The sequence below is a fragment of the Gopherus evgoodei genome, chromosome 23 (genome assembly GCF_007399415.2).
Source record: "Gopherus evgoodei ecotype Sinaloan lineage chromosome 23, rGopEvg1_v1.p, whole genome shotgun sequence".
Classification (NCBI taxonomy): Eukaryota; Metazoa; Chordata; order Testudines; family Testudinidae; genus Gopherus; species Gopherus evgoodei.
Window position 1 is genome coordinate 2,476,204 of NC_044344.1, and position 19,668 is coordinate 2,495,871.

At 41.3% G+C, this 19,668-nt stretch overlaps 1 protein-coding gene across 2 annotated transcripts; it reads left to right on the forward strand.

The window, feature by feature from the left end:
* Nucleotides 1-4,060: 4,060 nt before the first annotated feature.
* On the forward strand, nt 4,061-18,289 carry LOC115638872 (keratin, type I cytoskeletal 19-like). Of its 2 annotated transcripts, XM_030540894.1 has the most exons (10): nt 4,061-4,149; nt 5,511-5,556; nt 6,379-6,906; nt 12,459-12,541; nt 12,995-13,151; nt 13,957-14,118; nt 14,228-14,353; nt 14,496-14,716; nt 16,495-16,538; nt 17,558-18,289. In XM_030540894.1, exons 3-10 carry the CDS (start codon nt 6,472-6,474, stop codon nt 17,653-17,655), a joined length of 1,326 nt encoding a protein of 441 aa, XP_030396754.1. In that variant the 5' UTR covers nt 4,061-4,149; nt 5,511-5,556; nt 6,379-6,471; the 3' UTR covers nt 17,656-18,289. The 2 variants fall into 2 exon arrangements, with proteins under 2 accessions (XP_030396754.1, XP_030396755.1); XM_030540895.1 differs by lacking the exons at nt 4,061-4,149; nt 5,511-5,556 and having other exon boundaries at nt 5,687-6,906.
* The last annotated feature ends 1,379 nt before the right edge of the window (nt 18,290-19,668 follow it).

Here is a 19,668-nt window from a genome sequence, read left to right on the forward strand (position 1 = left end):
CTCAGAGCCATAGCATCTTCAGCCAGCAAAGCATGAAAACTATCTCTGCCACTCTTTCCTTGCCATCTTTTGCACTGTCCTGGGGAGAAGTGGAAAAGATGGGAAGACATATACTAGAGCCTGTGCCCAGCTTGGCAAAAGGTCATTCACAATCTCACATCCCAGGTCCCAACACACAGAGGGGCTGCAGCCCACTCGTGGGTTGTTTTTTTTTAAACTTTTTCCAGATGCAAAGAGGTCAATCATTAGACCACCAAATAAATTTTCAATGAGTAAAGGTATTTCTGAATGCAGGAGCTACTCTGCTAATCTAGCTTCTGTGATATAAGAACATAAGAACGTCGCTATTGGATCAGACCAAAGGTCCATCTAGCCCAATATCTTGTCTTTCGACAGTGGCCAGTGCCAGATGCCCCAGAAAGAATGAACAGAACAGGTAATCATCAAGTGATCCATCCTCCGTTGCTCATTCCCAGCTTCTGGCAAACAGAGACTTGGGACACTATTCCTGCCCATCCTGGCTAATAACCATTGACGAACCTACAAAGTACATTCGGATCCAACGAAGTGGGTATTCACCCACAAAAGCTCATGCTCCAAAACGTCTGTTAATCTATAAGGTGCCACAGGACTCTTTGCTGCTTTTACAGATCCAGACTAACACGGCCACCCCTCTGATACTTGAAACAGTAAAGGAATTATTATACCACCAACAGGAAAAAAATCATTCAGGAACACAGCTACCCCCTCTTTGTGGCCTTTGCTGAAAGAGTTGAGGGTCAGGCCATATCTTCACAGACAATTTCAGAATGGGCCTCCTCATTTTTAAGAACATGTTATAAGTTAGCCAGGTTAGATCCACCTAGCCAAATTAGGGCTCATTCCTCTAGAGCTCAGGTACCCTTTGCTGCTGCCTGTTTGAAGAATATCGCTATTTATGAAACTGTAAATTAGCTATGTTGATTTCAGTTCACACCATTACATGACACTTCTGTTTTGCAGAGATTCTCAGATCAGATGCCTGCTTTGGTAGGACTACTTTGCAATCATTGTTTAAGTAGGACTCCTACTGTCCATCTCCAAGTAAACAGATAACTGGTTGTTAGTTACAATGACTGGAATCCATGTGGACAATCAATAGAAGAGGAAAGAACAGTTACTTACAATACAGTAACTGTGGTTCTTTGAGATGTGTTGTCCACATGGATTCCACAACCTGCCCTCCTTCCCTTCTACTACAGAGACCTTCTCCTCCGGGATTCTGTATTGGTGAAGGAACTGAGGGATGGTTGCACCTGCTCCACTCTTTATGCCTCTATGTGGGGAGAGGGTGATATGAGGACATTTAAGGCCCAAGTAATAAGACGTCAATTTCATAGTAGAGGGCAGATATTAGATGGTGAAGAAGGAGAGGGAGGAGGTGTGGTCAGAGTGGACTGTGCTCTATCTATGTTTAGCTGGCAGGCTGTCCTTAATGGACTGTTGTGCTCTGGCAGCTCCTAGGTTACTCTAACCTGCATCTGGGGCCAGGCAGAGAATCAGGAAACAATAGCTAGCTCTCTGGTGGCTTCCTTCACAGATTGGCCCTAAATTTAAACATTTTAAGTACATTTTGAGAATCTGCACTTCCCTTATACTTTTTGATCATCACATAAAGTGCAATTTTCAAAGTCTGAAAGTTTTCCAACCCAATCTGAACAACATTTAAAATATTATCACATGTTAACTTTTTATACAGGGATGTCCTGCCCTCATCAATGTGAATTGTCTTTGGACTTCAACCCTCTATGTGTGTGACTGGTATGTGTAAATGACGGAAGACTATTTATGAGAGTTGAAGTCAAGGTAAACTAATCAAATCTCTTAGGCAGTAACTATGGAAACCAGCAATAGATCTTTATCTGTTTATTAAAAACATTAAATCTGAGAAGAATGGAGAAGCTACTATAACAGAGTTCATACTTATGAGACCTTATTTTGAGTGCAGCAGGTGTTTGAGTCATAATAACTTCACTTGGCTAATTATTCCACTGATTGTCTGGCAGTGGCTTGTATGAAAGTAGAATGAAATATATTGTAAAAATAAGAATGGATTACAGAAATGTTGTATGTACCTTTATGAAATGTTGAAATACAGGTGTCAGGAAAAGAAACATTAGGCATAAACAATGAGTCCATTTAAGCTAATGGTGAAACATTAACAGAAGAACATTATCTTGTTAAGCTCTGCCCTTTTATCTGTATAAATAAGATAGTTTGTGTCTTGCATGGTGCTCACATTATCTGGGTGTTATTAGCAGAGTGCTGTGCTAATAAAACAGAGTGGTCTGACAAACTGTGAGCCCTCAGTCTGACTTTGACACTTGTAATATCCAAATTAAAGAGCACAATGCATCAAGTATTCTGCATATTTCAAGCAATAACTAACTTTGCAAGTTACACAGGCCCAGATCCACAAAGGGACTTAGGCACCTAGAAATTCACTGGAACGATACTGTGATCCATGGTGTCAAGGATCCCTATACAATGAATAGGGGGTGATAGGTATCTCAGAATATAATCCACAAAAGCCTGCACACTAAGTAGGGAGCCATCAAAGCTGCTCAACAGGAGATGCCCAGGGAAGAGATGTGTCCTAAGCATTTACCCGTGGTATGGGAGACCCAGGTTTAAGAGACCACAGGACTCTTTGCTGCTCTTACTGTTTCAAGTGTCTGAAATTGAGCTTCTGCCCAGGCTGATTGAGGTTTGGGGAAGAAAACTGGGAGGTGAATGAATTGGTTCATATGGAACTCTGAAACAACTTTGGCCAGAAATCTGAGATAAGGCCTAACAGAAACCTTGTCCTTATGAAGCACTGTAGAAGAGGGACCTCCCTTGAAGACCTGAATCTCCCCTACCCTTCCAGCTTACGTAATAGCTACTAAAAAGGCAGTCGTCACTGATAGAAACCTGCTCCCTATGCCACCTAAGGGGTCAAAGTAGGGACCCATCAACACAGTTATTACAGTGTGGAGGTCCCAAGAGGGAAGGGGCTCTGAAAGTGAGGGGAAACATGAATAAAGAGGATGAGAAAATACAGTATTGGCCTGGATTGCAGAGTAATGTGCAGATATTGCTGCTAAATGGCCCCTTATAGAACTGATAAGAAAGTACCAATTGTTTCTGGGCTAGCACATATTCCAATATTAGTGAAATGGATCATGTCAAAGGAGACTGCCAGATGTAATAATATTGGGCCTGGGTGTATGATGTGATCATGGTTCTGTGAGACTGTCAGACAGAGCAGGCAAAGTAATCGGGGATTGCACTGAAAGATTCACCATATCCAAACACCAGAACTGCTTTGCCTATGAAGGGACTATCATGATCATCAATCCTAGATCTTGCCTCAGTTTCCTCAGGACCATCAGTATCACAGGGACCAAGTGGAAAGCGTACAGCAGCCCCAGTGCCCAAAGGATAAGACAGACATCTGACAGGTAACCCTGAATGGATCCCCCTCTAAGGCAGAACACTTCACACTTCTTGTTGTGGTCTGCAGCAAATAGGTCTTTGGTTGTAGTTATTGTTTTACTTCCCAACTAGTTTATCAAAGTTAATTAAAAAAGACAGAAAATGGGGTATCCTTTTCTTTTCTTTTTTTTATGCTAAATTTGCCATTTAACAGATGGAAAGTTTCTCTTCCTTCCTCAAACAAATTTATGATGATTTCATCCATCTTAGGCTTCACTCTTGTGGTTTATGTTGTCACCAGAAACAATTGATAGAATAATATCCTCGTAACTCATTAAAACCTATATAGCATTCTCTAGGGTATTACCTAGTTTTTCACATGCCACTTTCTTGATATATGCACAACTGCACAAAGGAGTGGTGTTAACCCTTGTCATCCTGAACTACTAGTCACAATTAATGCATGACCATGTAATTAATTCCATCACAGTTTATTGCAATTTCCTAAACCTTTCTACAAACTCCAAGAAGCTGCCTTATTACCCATTTTCCTCCACACCAGGAAAACAAGGAGACTGTTTTGAATAACAAGCTCCATCACTTTCTCTTCCAAGCTCTGAGCACCAGCATCTGGTACAGCTGCTTTAAACTATGAAAGCCCAGTGTACTTTTTTGACTGTTCTGCTTAATAAGGTAAAGTAACTGCAATTCTCTGAGGTTCTAGAGCTACTGTCTGTTCTGTGCATACCTACGCCGTACATACATGTTCTGAAGACACCAAAATTTGTTCAATAACCCATTTCTTCCCTAACTTTATCTCCCTGTATTTGGCGCATAAGCACCTGTGCCCAATGTACAGTTTACAGAATTGTTTACCTAGTAAGATCATTGCTATTAGCAAGGCCCCACTGATTCTGGTAATTGGTTAATCATGGGATCTAAAAGACAGTCAGTCTCCTTCTATAGAAACCTGATAGTTCTGTGTGCACATTGCAGTGAAAGTAGAAAACGGACCCTATACCCTCATTGTGGAATCACTCACCACCTGAGTGGAAGTGGGACATTTAAGCAGAAATCCTGGTGTGAAAACCGGGCCTCACTGAAGTCCATGAGAGTTTTGCCATTAATTTCAATGGGCCAGAATTTCGCCCCTGTTCCTAGCACAGCACCAGAGAAAACAGGCCTTACAAAAGGGAACTCCATCAATACTGGGGCAAAAGAATCTTTCTTCCTCCCTAAGCCAAAACCACAGCAGCAACTTCCACACACCTTCTATTAGAGCACAGCTACTGTCTCCATATTTGCCCTAAATGAGGTTGTCAGTGGATCTGCATAATCCTGAACCCACTAGCCACATTCCTTTCTTCCCCGCCTCTCTTTATCAGCAGCAACAGTGTTAGTAGTTCTTCTAGTTCAAATAAATGGAAATGGAACTGTACAAGTAAAAATACGTTTTTCAAATTAGAAAATATTTGTCACTGGCACACAAACCTTTTGTTTTTATCATATATCTATAACAAAGGAAGTAAAAGTGTGCATAGGATGCCAGATACCTAAGTAATTTGCAAACTCTAACCTACCTTTTTATTGGTCCTGAATGATACAAACATATCTTTCTGTAAGGGCTAATTGTTTGTTTGAGATACAACAATTCTGTGCAGAGGAGAAATGTAATATCACCAACATTTGGATACAAAACCATTCTGTCAAATGACAGGGACGAGTCTAAAATTTTCAAATTTCTGTAGAAAATAGCCAAGTGGACACAGTGTGTGCATACGTGTGCGTGGGTGGGTTGGAGGAAAGAAATGTGGTTTTTAAGCAAATTATTTTTTCAATGTTTTGAATAAAGGAAACAAGTGTACTGGAAAAGCAGAATGGTTTTTACTAACATACCAACATAATCAGTTAATGTTAATCATTAATACACAGAGTACAACCTACTGTAGTTGCCAAAATACAGCTCAAATTAATACATATACTTTTATCTGTTGAACACATAAAACATGAAAAGAATAGTTAATGAAAGCTTATTTGTTTCACTTTAACTTCAGCCACACAAGAGTGCGAAAAGTGCTAGAGACCAGCTTAACTGGGCAGGTAAGCATGTCTACAGATAAAATAACTTGGCTAAACTTAATCCTCAGTATAGCTCAATTGCTGCTACGGAAATGAAAGTGAGAAACAAGATTACAAATGCTCTTGCCTAGTTATTTAAGTTGCATTTACTTACATTGTATGACAAGGTAATATTCTTTTTATTTTCAAGTGTAATGAAAGTCTGTTCCTTTTAAATTATAGTAAGGATTTCTTGTTTAAAACCAGTATTATATTTATGTGTAACATACCCGACCTTTGCTAATGTCACAAATGCTTAATGTCTGTTTTAAATGTTAATACTGTTTTGCATTTACTATAAAATAAATGAACACGGTAAATACAAAAGTAACCTTTCTAATCATTTGTCTAATTAGATTTTTTTTACACAAACATACTACTATTATTCTAAATAGTCTCTTGGGCAGTGACTATTGCCTTGTCAGTAGAAATATATTATTGACTCTAACCAAGTTTTATGCCCCTGGTTATATAAACACACTTCTGCTTTTTTTATACCATAATCTACAAATCAGGAGTAAAGGTATTTCCTTTGTTTTTTTTCAAAAGGGATATGAGACTGTGGCATCAGGTAAAATGCAATAAATTTTTCAATAGCTTAAATGTGTTTTACCTTTTCTCTAAAAAAATCACAAAGATGCTCCCACTACCTGGGGACTTTTCCTGGCGCACACATGAACAAATTAAAGTTCTGTTACATTACTCAGATGATGGGGGTAAGACGCTGAGAGTTGGTAGTGTTGAACCCAATAAAACTGTGTGTCAGCAGAGGTGGAGTTTACAACTGTCATGCCTCTTTTTCAGATAAAGTATAAAGGTTCAAGAAGCATACAGTGCTCTCCACTCCAGCTGCTCTGAATCTTGTGGTGCTTTAGTTAATTAAAACAAAAACCACCAATGACATTCCAGAGCCAAAACCACTTTATTGGTACAAGCTCCATTTTCCAGCCTACTGCACCCAGTCTAAGTGGTTCAACCTACAGGAAAACAGCTACCCGAAAGTATCAGGCGCCAAGTGTCTATGGGGGAGCTGGTGGCTATGGCACCCGCATTTCCACCAGCACTAACTATGGAGGAGGCTTTGGTGGTGGCTTTGGCAATGGATTTCAGCTCAACACCAGCAGCAGTGACATCCTGTTTGCTGGAAATGAGAAACTGACCATGCAAAATCTGAATGACCGTTTGGCTTCCTATCTGGAGAAAGTTCATTTTCTAGAAAAAGCCAACTCCCAGCTCGAAAAGCAGATCAGGGAGTGGTATGCAAATAGCTCCTCAACTACAAGGCATGACTACAGTCCATATTTTAAAACCATTGAAGACCTCCAAAACAAGGTAAGAAATCATAAAAGTATCCATTATTTTGCAACTTTATATGCTTCTGTACTCCAATGATTAGAGAATGAAGAGAGTCAGCTAACTGTAGAATTTTTTTTTTCAATTCACTGTGGCTTCACTGTAAGTTCATTAACCATTTAACTTTGGCCAGAATCAGGTTAAATTGTGATGTAGTAAACTGCACATTTTAGATGCTATAAAAATGTCTATGGAAACAGTTCAAAATCTATCATAAAGGCTGAATTAATTCTTCTATAATTACACAATATAGGGTATTTCAGCTGTAGATTTCAAAGTGGGGCTTTCCAGAGAAGATATAATTATCCCTATTTTACAGCTGAGGCACAAAGAAGTGAAGTCACTTGCTCTAAGTCATAGACCAGACGAGGAGCAGGGGTGAGGATAGAACTACATGTCTCCTGCCTCTCATTATATTGCCCTAGCCAATTAGCCACACTCACAACCAGAGTGTGAGAATATAGAACTTTTTAATTCTTTCCTCAATGTTGTTGAAAGTTGGACACTCTAAGTTAAGACACTTACCTTCATCTTAATGTAAATTATTTCAGAAGTTCTAAGTACAGAGAAGTCTTTAAAGGTTTTGAAAGTGCTGTTACAGTTTGCCATAATCAACATATGACTGGATCACCAAACATTCAATGACAAGTAACATCTTTCTTAATATCACTGAATTAAAAAAAACCACAAGATAAAGTGACATTAAGGATCAGATTTATACCTACAAAAGGCAGGAAATTTAGCGTAAATGGTAAAATTCCTTTCTTAGCTCATCATAAATTGTCTGTTAAAAAGGTCTCTGAGCATCCATTAATTTTATTTATCTATGCACAACAGGAAGTATTAAAGATAGCATTTTGGTTATCTCTATGGATTGCCATGTATTTGTGGCCTGCACACAAATACTTTCAGACTTTTTTTTTCGTGTGTGTGTGTGTGTGTGTGTGTGTGTGTGTGTGTGTGTGTGTGTGTGTGTGTGTGTGTGTGTGTGTGTGTGTGTGTGTGTGTGTGTGTGTGTTTAATCTAATCTCTTATTCTCTTATACCTGGACAACAGTAAATAAACAGATGGCTGTTACCTGGGAGGTGCTGTTTATTGAGGAAATCTAAAAATCTAAAGTTCTCTTTGCTGTTTCATAATTCACTAACTTCCTCAATTTCCCCTACTTTCACGTTCTCTGTATGTATAAATATCTCCTGTCTGTGTGTTCCATTCTATGTATCCAAAGAACTGAGCTGTAGCTCACGAAAGCTCATGCTGAAATAAATTTGTTAGTCTCTAAGGTGCCACAAGTACTCCTGTTCTAATTTCCCCAAGTAATTTCAGTTGTCATTTTTTATTTAAACATTTTGTTTACTATTTACACAAAAACATTAATACTTAACCTTTTTTCAACTGTTAAAGTAGCAGTAAAGGAAAATGTCTCATAATTTTACATATTGGACCCTGTTTTGCCAGTGTCACAAACATTACATTCCAAAGAGATGGTCTTTGACAGCAAGATGTTCAGCAATGTGGATTAAGGTTTTAAACTTTATTTAAAAATCCAGTTCATTGTAGATATAGAGGGAAGTCACTTTCTGATTACTATACTGAGCAAACTAGATGCAGCTTTCATTTACAAACCTTGTCTCTCCAATATCTGACCTATAGGCATTCTTCATGAGCTTCCATCTTTATACCTGCAAAAAAATCTCCCTTGTCAAAATATCACCACTAACCGAATGTGTGGCTCCTAAGATTATGACATGATGAGAGAGGAAACTATGGAAATAAACAATTCACATTTATGACACCATACATAATGTAACATTTACATCATGGTTTTTGATGTTCCTGAAGCTGTTTCAAAAGTTTTTCAAAAAGTGGCCTGCCTTTTAAACACTCTTCTTAGAAATTTTAATAAAAATGGGTTCCTGTAGTGGGGTGGTCACCCCGCTCCTGTCTGGAGGGGATAAAACAGCCCGGAGGAGGGCTGCAGCGGAGACAGCTAGGCTGATTAGTAAAGCAGCCACAGCTGTGGCCCGCCTAATCAGGCCCAGCTGGCCCTTATAAGAGGGCTGGGGCCAGCAGCTGAACACACAGGCAGTCTCTCTCTAGATGTTGAGATGGATGGGTCTGGTTGCTGGGAGTTAAGCAGGACTGGGGAAAAGGCAGAGGAGCTGGGGAGCCCTCAGGCTGCAGGCCTTGCCAGGGCCGGCTCTAGCAATTTCACTGCCCTAAGCACGGCGGCACACCGCGAGGAGCGCTCTGCTGCTCGCTGGTCCTGCAGCTCCGGTGGCCCTCCTGCAGGCTTCCCTGTGGGGGATCCGGTGGTCCCGTGGCTCCGGTGGCCCTCCTGCAGGCTTCCCTGTGGGGGATCCGGTGGTCCCATGGCTCCGGTGGCCCTCCTGCAGGCTTCCCTGTGGGGGATCCGGTGGTCCCGTGGCTCCGGTGGCCCTCCTGCAGGCTTCCCTGTGGGGGATCCGGTGGTCCCGTGGCTCCGGCGGACCTCCTGCAGGCTTCCCTGTTGGGGGTCCGGTGTGCCTGCAGATGCTCCACTGGAGCCGCGGGACCAGCGGACCCTCTGCAGGCACACCTGCGGGAGGTCCACCGGAGCTGCCTGCCGCCCTCTTGGCAACTGGCAGAGCGCCCCCCGTGGCATGCCGCCCCAAGCATGCACTTGGCGCGCTGTGGCCTGGAGCCGGCCCTGGGCCTTGCTAAAGGCTGGAAAAGGTACTGGGGTTGCAGAGGGCAGCCCAAGGGTAGGCAGAGGCAACAAGTCCAAACCCTCCTTGCCAATGATGAGTGGCAATTATACTGCAGTCTGCCCCAGTGAGCGAGGGCTAGATGGTGACTGGCAGTAGCCAAGGACTGAGGTGAGGTGGGGATAGGGGGTTCCGCGGGGAGAGCAGACCCAGTGAGACTGCGGGGTACTGCAGGGGGCACAATCCCAAGAGAAGGGGCACCAGGGTCTGGGAGGGACACGGGGCCAGCAGCAAGCGAGACGGGTGCTCCTGAGTGGACAGAGCTAATTCCCAGGATGACCAGCAGGAGGTGCCATTCCAGTGAGTCATTGCCCTGCCACGGTTTCCCCAGTCCATTTCATTTTTTTTTCTGTTGCAAATGTGAGCCTTGAGATTTTGATAGGCCTCTCTTCAACATTGCCCACAGTTTGTGTTTTAATTTTTCTATGGACTTTAAGTTTTTTTTCTTGTTTACAGCATCAAGCAGTCTGGATCATACCTTTTGGCCAGCCTACAAGATATATTTTATAAATGACCCTAATTTCTTTGTGACAGTCCAAGCATATTCCACTCCAGGAATCTTTACAAAAAACACCTGCTCTGTGGTACAATCTGGTGCATTCCAAAGGCAAAAAAAAGTAATTGGTCTTCAGACGTAGATAAGATCTAGAATAAAAATAAGCCACGGCAGGAACACGTTAGTTGTATCTAGAGATGGGAATGAAATCCACCAGAAGCAGGGAAATATGCATGCGTGCGCGTGTACACACACACAAACTAAAACATAATGTATGTGTGGGTACATGCACTAATGCTATTTACATTTTTCCTTCTATTTTATGTCTTATATCTATTCCCTGGTCTTTCACAGTTTGTAGTTTTCTTTCCTTTCTTCTTCCTCCAGTTCTGAAAATGATAAGCTTGAAACAATGGCAAAATGTCAACAATATCACATACCATTCTTTGTAGAGACAGGGTTATAGTTTGTAATAACATAAATCAATATTTAAGACTGGGACACAAATCACAAACAACTAGAAGTTCAATGTTTAGGATGCCTTTTTCCATAACGTAATCTAGGCTTCAATGGTTTGTTTTTGTTTTTGTTTTTTATCTTCATTTGCTTTCTCTTCTTGACAAAAATGTCAACAATAAAAAAGATATACTTCATGGAAAATACATAGACAGGGTTGGATGAAACAGAGCTTTGTGAGTGGACAATGGAATCCTCCTGCTTTATGAATATTAAGGCACACCTGAATGTTTGGTTTTGGAGCAGACACAAAGATCCAATAACCATATTACGAAGATTTTATACTATACATATTAGGGGGAGGGATAGCTCAGTGATTTGAGCATTGACCTGCTAAATCCAGGGTTGTGAGTTCAATCCTTAAGTGGCCATTTAGGGATCTGGGGCACAAATCTGTTTGGGGATTGGTCCTGCTTTGAGCAGGGGGTTGGACTAGATGACCTCCTGAGGTCCCTTCCAACTCTGATATTCTATGATTCTAAAAGTCTGATACTAAATTAGAGCCAGATTTTCAAAAATGCACTTGAAGAAATGTGTATGCACATTCTTGATCTGAGTGAACACAGCTGCAATGAACACACAAACCCTAATTTGCATGCACACACAGCTATTGCAGGTGTGCAGGGATATCAAGCTTGCAAAGGTGCATTGGAGATTGAGTGGGTGCAGGTCAGGGTTGCACAAATGTTGACTGGGTTTTTTTAAACAGTCAGGGTCTTATTCATTCCATCTGGCATTTGTTCATCCCATACAGTAACAAGTTCTCACTGCCGCTACTGACCTGCCTGCATTCTTATCAGCTTTGAGAACCATCCGAGCTATGGTCTATATACTCTCCTTCATGTTTAAACCCACCAGCAGAGAAAACAGAGAAACCCACATCTTTGCCCCTACACCTATGGCAATGAGTTTGTGGAGCATGGCGATGCACATAGCCATGTTACACACAAAAACTGAGGCTCTATGAGGTCCCACCCTTTTCGATCTCAGGTCTTTTGTGAAAAGGGCATCGCCTACCTTTAGTAAATTGGCTCCACCTCCTCCCTCCAAGGGGAAGAGAAGCCACAGAGGAGAATTAATCCTACTTCTATCAGCACTAAATACTCTCAGAAAACCACCAAAGTTTGAGTGGAGCATGCAATGCAAAGTGGATGCTCTCAGACTCCAAAATTCTCAAGAGCCTTGACACATTATGTAGACCCACAGACTTCTAAACATACACAGTTAATGAGAGGCACTTCAGCAGGGAAGGGAAGGAGGAAAATGTCTGAGTCCTTGCTTTCTCCTTCCACTGCTTTTGGAAGATTCTTTTACTTAGGTTTGATCTACACAGAAAAGTTATTGGGATAGCTACATCGGCCAAGGTTGAACTGCATCCCTGACCAATGCAGTTATGCTGACAACCCTCTGACCCTAGTCTAGACACAGCTATGCACATCCATCGACATAACTAACATTATGGTGGTCGTCATCCTGCACTGAAAGAAAAACTCCTTCTGTCAACGTAGGCTTCATCTACTCTAAGGGGCTATGCTGACAGCATATAGTGTAGTCTCCGAAGTGTACAAAGAACCTTAGATTTGCTTCCCTTAACACCATAAATTAGAGAGGAATGTATATTCCTAGATATCAAGATTTTCTGAAAACAGAACAATCTGATTGATGGCACAGATTCCATATTTTAAAATGTCATCCAAAGTTTTTATAACATTTAAATATTGGTTTGGTTTGCTAACTCAGATTACTTGACAATCTATCATCTTCTTTTCCAGATTGGTGCTGCACATCTGGAAAATGCCCGGCTTGTCCTGCAGATTGACAATGCCAAGCTGGCTTCTGATGACTTTAGAATGAAGTAAGTTTCTATGATAAATTAATGTGATCTCCTCCCCACTCATGTCAGTCAAGTGATCTCTTTAAAAGCCAGCAGGGTCTTCTAGCAAAGGGAGGGAACTGAACCCCTTCAGATCACTGAAATTGAATAGTTATACAAAACAGATACATTACATAACTCCCACCTTCCCTATTCCTACAGAGAAACCTTACATATTACACTTGTATATCTTGTCTTAGTAATAATGTTATTGGAGTTAAAATTGAGAATTAAACTGTTTGTCCCTAAAGAGTCAGTAAAAAGGCAATTTGCAGACTGAGACAGTAATAGTTAGTGATTCTCTGAGACAGAACTACAGTCCTAGCTTATCACAGTAAAGCATATAAGTAATTACATATTAATATAGTAATTATGTATTAATTGCACATTAGTAATTATATATTAATAATGCTGGAATGAACATTTCTTTTCCAGGTATGAGAATGAGCTAGCAATCAAACAAAATGTGGAAAATGATCTTGCTGGACTCCGCAGAGTCCTTGATGACTTGACCTTATCAAAGGCAGACTTAGAGCTACAGATTGAAGGTCTGAATGAAGAGCTGACTTTCCTCAAGAAAAACCATGGAGAGGTGAGAGCAGCAGAGAAAGTTGTTTAGAATTTACACATTTCTCAAGGACACACAGAAAACATTTGACACATGCAAATCTTGTTCAGAATAATGAAAATTCCATGGTTAATCTGAAAAAACATAACCTTTATAATTTGAGACATAAAGTGAAAAGGTAAAACTATGACTGTTAACCAATCTTGGTTTCTCCCATTCTTTTCAAGAGGTAGGATCACATAACTGAAATCTGGAATTAACCTGCTACTCTGTTAGTTGCTAACAGAAAGCCTGAATTATGTCACATAGGTTAGGCCTCCTTTGTTACAATCCATAACACAAAATGATTCCTCTTAGCAATCATAAGTCATAGTACTAACTTTTTAATACCTACATTCTTTCTAACTGTGTAGAAAAATGATACTTTAGAAGCTCTGAAAATTAAGGTGTGATAGTCTTCCTTTAAAGAACATCCTTTGGTTCTATGGGCCCCCACTAAATGCAAAACCAGATAACTGGGAGCCAAGACTCCTGCACTCTATTCACATTTCTGACACTGCTCACTATGACCTTGAGGAAATCATTTCACCTCTGTTTATCTCAGTTTTCCTTGCCATAAAATGGGGAAAACAGTACATCAGGGGGTGTTGTGAGGCTTTAATTAATATTTGTAAAGTGACTGAGAGTCTTTTATAGCTCTCCTATTTCTATGCATTTTGAATTTGTTTCTGTCTTTCTGTCTTAACATGACTACACATTTCTCTTCCTATTTAAAAGTTTAACTGATATTCATAAATATGGAATTATCTATAATTGCTATTGCTTGTAGGAAGTTGGTGAACTGCGTAAACAGCTAGGTGGCACAGTTAATGTAGAGGTGGATGCTGCTCCGAGCACTGATCTTGCCAAGATTATGGAAAACATGCGAGAGCAATATGATAGCATGGCAGAAAAGAATCGTCAAGAGGCCAAAAACCGCTTTGATAAACAGGTAAAGTCTCACTGATCACATAACAGCAGCACCTCACAAGGAGTTCAGTCTAGATTTAAAATTGAAGTTCACTGCCTTTACACCTTCTTTTCCATTCTTTGTCTTTCAGACAGAAGAAGTGAACCGGGAAGTCGCTATTAACGTTGAACAACTGCAAACCAAAAAAACGGAGATCACAGATCTGAGACGCACCTTCCAGGGCCTGGAGATAGAACTGCAGTCCCAGCTTAGTACGGTAAAGCATATCTAAAATGTAACATCGGAAATATCTCTAACAGATAGTTGTTTGGATAAACACAGGAACTATAAGGTCTTTTAATGTAAACATAATTTTAAAACACAAATAAGTAAGTCCTCTGTTATTTCACCTTCTGTAGAAAAAGGCTTTAGAAGACACACTGGCTGAGACGGAAGCACTTTATGGTTCACAACTTGCCCAAATACAGGCTGCAATTGGCAATGTAGAGGCACAGCTAATGCAGCTTCGAGCTGACATGGAGAGCCAGAGTACTGAGTACAGTACTCTCCTGGACAGAAAGATACGGCTGGAGATGGAGATTGCCACATACCGACGCCTACTGGAGGGAGAGGATAGTAGGTAAGGAACTGAGTATCTGTGAAGTCTGTTGCTTAGTTCAGTTTTATGTCAAGTCAGCAATTATCCTAAATACTCTTTATAAAGTCTGCCTAGGGGTAAAAAGAGGACAGATGTTGAATTACACTTGCATTCAATAAAATGAATGGCTTCTGCATGCCAAAATTTGTTCCTGCTAACACTGGTTACTTTACTGGTGGTGGTAAGTCTGGCTGAAACTAAAGAAAATGAAAGCCAAAGACAAACAAGCCGAGTGAGAAGGTAATTATGCTCTAAAATAGAAAAATATTTGTGTTTAAAAAAATTAGTACAAATGCTTCCCCCACAAAAAGTAACAGTGAAATGATCAATTACAAGTACTCTTATTGCACATGGTAATATGTCTCTATGTGCTATGGCACTTAACTGTTCAGCTTCTGGGGAAACCTGATTGGTAGCACAAGGGCACTCTTCATTACCCTTTGCACCATGGATATCACTGCAAAGCAGCATGGGGAGAGAGGATGGGGACAATCTGGGACTTAGCCAGTGGGTCTGAAAACAATGTGGCACTCTTTAGTAAAGCAGGCTGCAGCCATTACTGCATTGTCACACCTCCTTGCAATAACTATTGCTGATCAATGATTGAAAGACAGAGAAAGTCTGTGTTCTGGAATGTACGGGGTAAAAATTCCCTCCCCTTTCCCCTGGTGCACATGGCGGGTCAGTGCCCCCAACTGGTCTTGCCACTTCCTGTTGACTCGTTGGCTACTCTCAGGTAAGTCTGTCTCCCTTTTCCATTCCATTCCTCATAACGCAAATGTGGAAGGGACTTTTCAAGGAGTCCTGCCTTCTTTTTCCTGCTGACAGACAGTCAGTCACCACATTCAGCTACAGAGAGGACATTCTAGAGCAGGGGTGGGCAAAGTTTTTGGCTTGAGAACCACATCTAATATTGTATGGCGGGACATGAACGCTCATGAAATTGGGGTTGAGGTGTGGGCTTGGGGGTGGGGCCAGAAATGAGGAGTTCAGAGTGCAGGAGGGGGCTCTGGCTGGGGCTGTGGGCTTTGGGATGGGGCTGGGGTTGAGGGGTTTGGAGGGAAGGAGGGGGATCAGGGCTGGGGCAGGGTGTTGCGGTACGGGGGGGTGGCTCAGGGCAGCGCTTACCTCAAGTGGGCCCCAGAAACAGCGGCATGTCCCCCCCCCAGCTTCTATGCGGAGGTGCAGCCAGGCAGCTCTGCTGCATGCTGCCCTGTCCACAGATGCAGTTCCTGGCCAATGGGAACTATGGAGGCAGCGCTTGGGATGGGAGCGGCATGTGGAGCGGAGCCCCTTGGCTTCCCCAATGCAGTAGGAGGCAGAGGGAGTACATGCCGCTGCTTCCGGGAGCTGCGCGGAACAGCCCCCGACCCTGCTTCCCAGCAGAAGCTCGAGAGCCGGATTAAAACGGCTGGTGGGCCAGATCCGGCCTGGAGGCAGTAGTTTGCCCACCCCTGTTCTACAGGCCGCTAAAGAAGTTAATTGGTTCAGTATCCGATAAGCCTCCTCATAGTACCTGACACAAAGTTCATTTACTTAGGCTTTGTTTCATTCCCTCTAGAGATAACTGTTTGTAGAAGTGAGTGAGATTAATCCAAGGAATTTAACAAGAAAAACAATGTTTAGCACATGCTTAAGTACCTTGCTGTATTAGGGCTTAAGTGAACAAATTAAATGTACAAAGATCAGTGATCTCAACATTTCTTAAATGTAATAAGCACCTGTATTTACAAATTATGTTTCATTCATATATTTAACAGACATTTCCAGTCAGAGATATCTACTATAGAAGAGCCTGAGACTGGTATGTCACTTAAATTTTTGTTTTCATATTTTTATATTTGGTTGCTACTAATTTGCATTAAAATGCATTAAAATGTATTAAGCTGATATAAACAAATTGAGGTGCGATAAGTCTTTCAGATGCAAATATTAAATCGGTGAAATCTTACAGCAAAATTGCCAATTCAATTGTCTGACTATATAACTCTCAATGTAATGTTTCTGTTAAAAGCACCTTAGAACTATTCAGTTTGTACAAAACCCATGCACCAAAATATGCTCAGGAGGAATAAAAGATTCACTCAAAACAATGTTCTGTAAAAAGTTCTGGGTGATGTACAGGATGTTCAGTAATTAGAGAAACCATATTCTGTACACCAAGAAAGAAAGTTTATTTACTGTCAAAAATCAGCTACTAGTGTCACCTCTGCAAATTCACACTTAGGGGACTGGCGCCTCCTTGTGTTCAGCTGTATATTCTTCAAGAAATCACATGCATTGTCCTTCATGCTTCCCTTTTACATAGGTATTCCCCCACTTCCACCCTAGAACTGGGCTCAGCCCACACATGAATTAGACAGTACTATTTTGTTTGTTCTTTTCCATACTGAGGGATTTTTTCCAACACCTGGAAGTGTATCCGTCCATTTGCCCCAGCTATGACCAGCAGGTACTCTACTAATATGACACCTGAAAACCCAGAATTTTGACTTCAGACTGAAATTAGCATATCATTTACTCTTAAGAAGATGCTCCGTATCTATTTGACAATAAATGGCACTTTCATTCTTAAACCCACTGTTAAACTGAAGAGCAAAATTATACATGATCAGTAATTTAACTTTTCTTTTTCATATGTTTCAAATTTCCTGACGTGTCACTTGATTACACCAATGGAGAATTAAGGGAGTCCTTCTAAATATGTTGGCTCAACAGGCTGGAAAACTAAAAGTATAGAGCTAGCTACTGAAGTAAACATTAAAAACATATTATTCTTTTAATATAAATGTTTTAATTAGCACTCTGCAATTTTATTTTCAGAAATAAATAAAATTAGGAAGATCAAGACAGTTGTTGAGGAGGTGATTGATGGCAAAGTTGTCTCCTCTGAGACCCAAGAGATTGAAGAGAAGATATAAGCAGCATCAGCTGGGAGATGCCTCTGAACTTCTTAGAATTGATGGCAAAAATTACTTGATTAAACTTCAGTGGGAGTTGGATTGGACTGTTTGTGGCTACGTCTGCACTGCAGAGTTTTGTTGCCAAAAGTTACTCTGCTTTAATTAAAATGCTTTGATTAAACTGCTTTTGTATGTCCACAGTATGCTCCTTGTATCAGCAGAGTGCATCCACATTAGCAGCTCTTGCATTGACACAGAGAGCAGTGCACTGTGGGTAGCTATCCACTGTGCAGCTGACCATAGGACGCTTTGGGAAGGGTTTGCAATGCCTCATGGGGCAGATACAGTGTCACATGTTAGAGTTTTCTCAATCCCATCATGCCAAGGGCCCATGGACATCCTACTAGATTGCCAGCTGCTTTTCAACAGAAGTGTGTGATGGGAGGGGGGGAGCGTGTGTGTCAGGGAGCATGTGTGTGTTGCGGGAGTGTGTACGGTGGGGGAGAGTGAACAAACCTCCCCAACAAATCTCTAAATTCAGATAGCCACCGGAAGCAACCAGTCCTGAGGCAGGGGGAGGGGGACACCCCTGACATCAGCCCCCGCCCTAGCTCTGCACAGCACAGCAGTCTCTCTCTCACACAAAAACAACAAGGAGTCCAGTGGCACCTTAAAGAATAACAGATTTATTTGGGCATAAGCTTTCGTGGGTAAAAATCCTTACTTCTTCAGATGCATGGCTTCAGATGCTTGGCTTCTTCAGATGCATGCCATGCATCTGAAGAAGTGGGTTTTTTACCCATGAAAGCTTATGCCCAAATAAATCTGTTAGTCTTTAAGGTGCCACTGGACTCCTTGTTGTTTTTGTGGACACAGAGTAACATGGCTACGCTCTCTCTCTCTCTCACACACAGACACAGAGACGCCTCTGCCTCTGAATTTATAGTGCTGTCAGAACTTCCCGGAGCTATGAAAGGGGAGGCGGTACATGCCTGCAGGGCAGCTGAATTCAAAATGGTGAGCAGAGTGGTCACAGCAGGCGTTGTGGATACTGGGAGAGGCCAGTATGGCAATATAACAAATGGCAGCATCTACACTGATGCTTTGTCACTTTAAGTTTTCCACAAAAAGCTTTGTCTCTCGTCAAAACAGTTTCATTTTGTTGCTGAAACTGAAGAGTTTTATTGAAAAAAATGGCATTGCAGTGCGTACACCTCCACTGTTTCATCACCAAAAGCTGCCTTTTGACAACAAAACTCTGCAGTGTAGACACCGCCACGTAACTACAGTGGGGAACTTTCTATTTACTTCAGTGGCACTTGGTCAAGCTGAAAGAAAACTGCCATGTTATCTACTGGGAAACAACATGCTATAGCCTCATTTTTTGTCTATTAATCAAAAATTGCCTTGCATCAGTAAGTTACAAGGCACAAATATCCTTTAATAGCTCTTTACTTACATGGTGACTGGCAGTTTGATTACCAAATGAGGGTAATGAGTGAACACTGTGTATAGACACAGCATGCCGTGCTGTTAAAAATCCATGATTATTTCTGTTTATCTTAATCATGGCACATACAATTACAGCAATTACTATGGATCTTTTAAGAGTAATTAACAAATAATTTTCAGCAATATGCAATTACTATGTAGCTATATATTTATGAAAAAGCTTCATAAAACTGTAGTGATCATATAAGTGCAAAAGACTTAGCATAATGCATGAGCCATGTAGTTTAATGTTATTGAATCTTTCCTAACCTATCAGAATTGTTTCCTTTGTACTTCTAGTAATAAACTTTACATGTGACACATGGTATCTGTGTATATGGTGTTATACTATACAGCACATTGGTGCCTGCTTTTGCTGAGTGTGAAGATTAATGTGGTCCTTGTAGTTCCAACAATTCACCATACTCTAGTCAAAATACACCTCTACCTCGATATAGCACAATCTGATAGAACACGACTTTGGATATAACGCAGTAAAGCAGTGCTCCGGGGGGCGGGAATGTGACCTCTGGTGGATCA

Coding starts and splice junctions, on each gene's coding strand:
- LOC115638872 (XM_030540894.1), top strand. CDS start 6,472: ATGACATTCCAGAGCCAAAACCACTTTATTGGTACAAGCTCCATTTTC. Junction 14,354..14,495: donor TGCAGTCCCAGCTTAGTACG/GTAAAGCATATC, acceptor CACCTTCTGTAG/AAAAAGGCTTTAGAAGACAC. Junction 14,717..16,494: donor CTGGAGGGAGAGGATAGTAG/GTAAGGAACTGA, acceptor TATATTTAACAG/ACATTTCCAGTCAGAGATAT.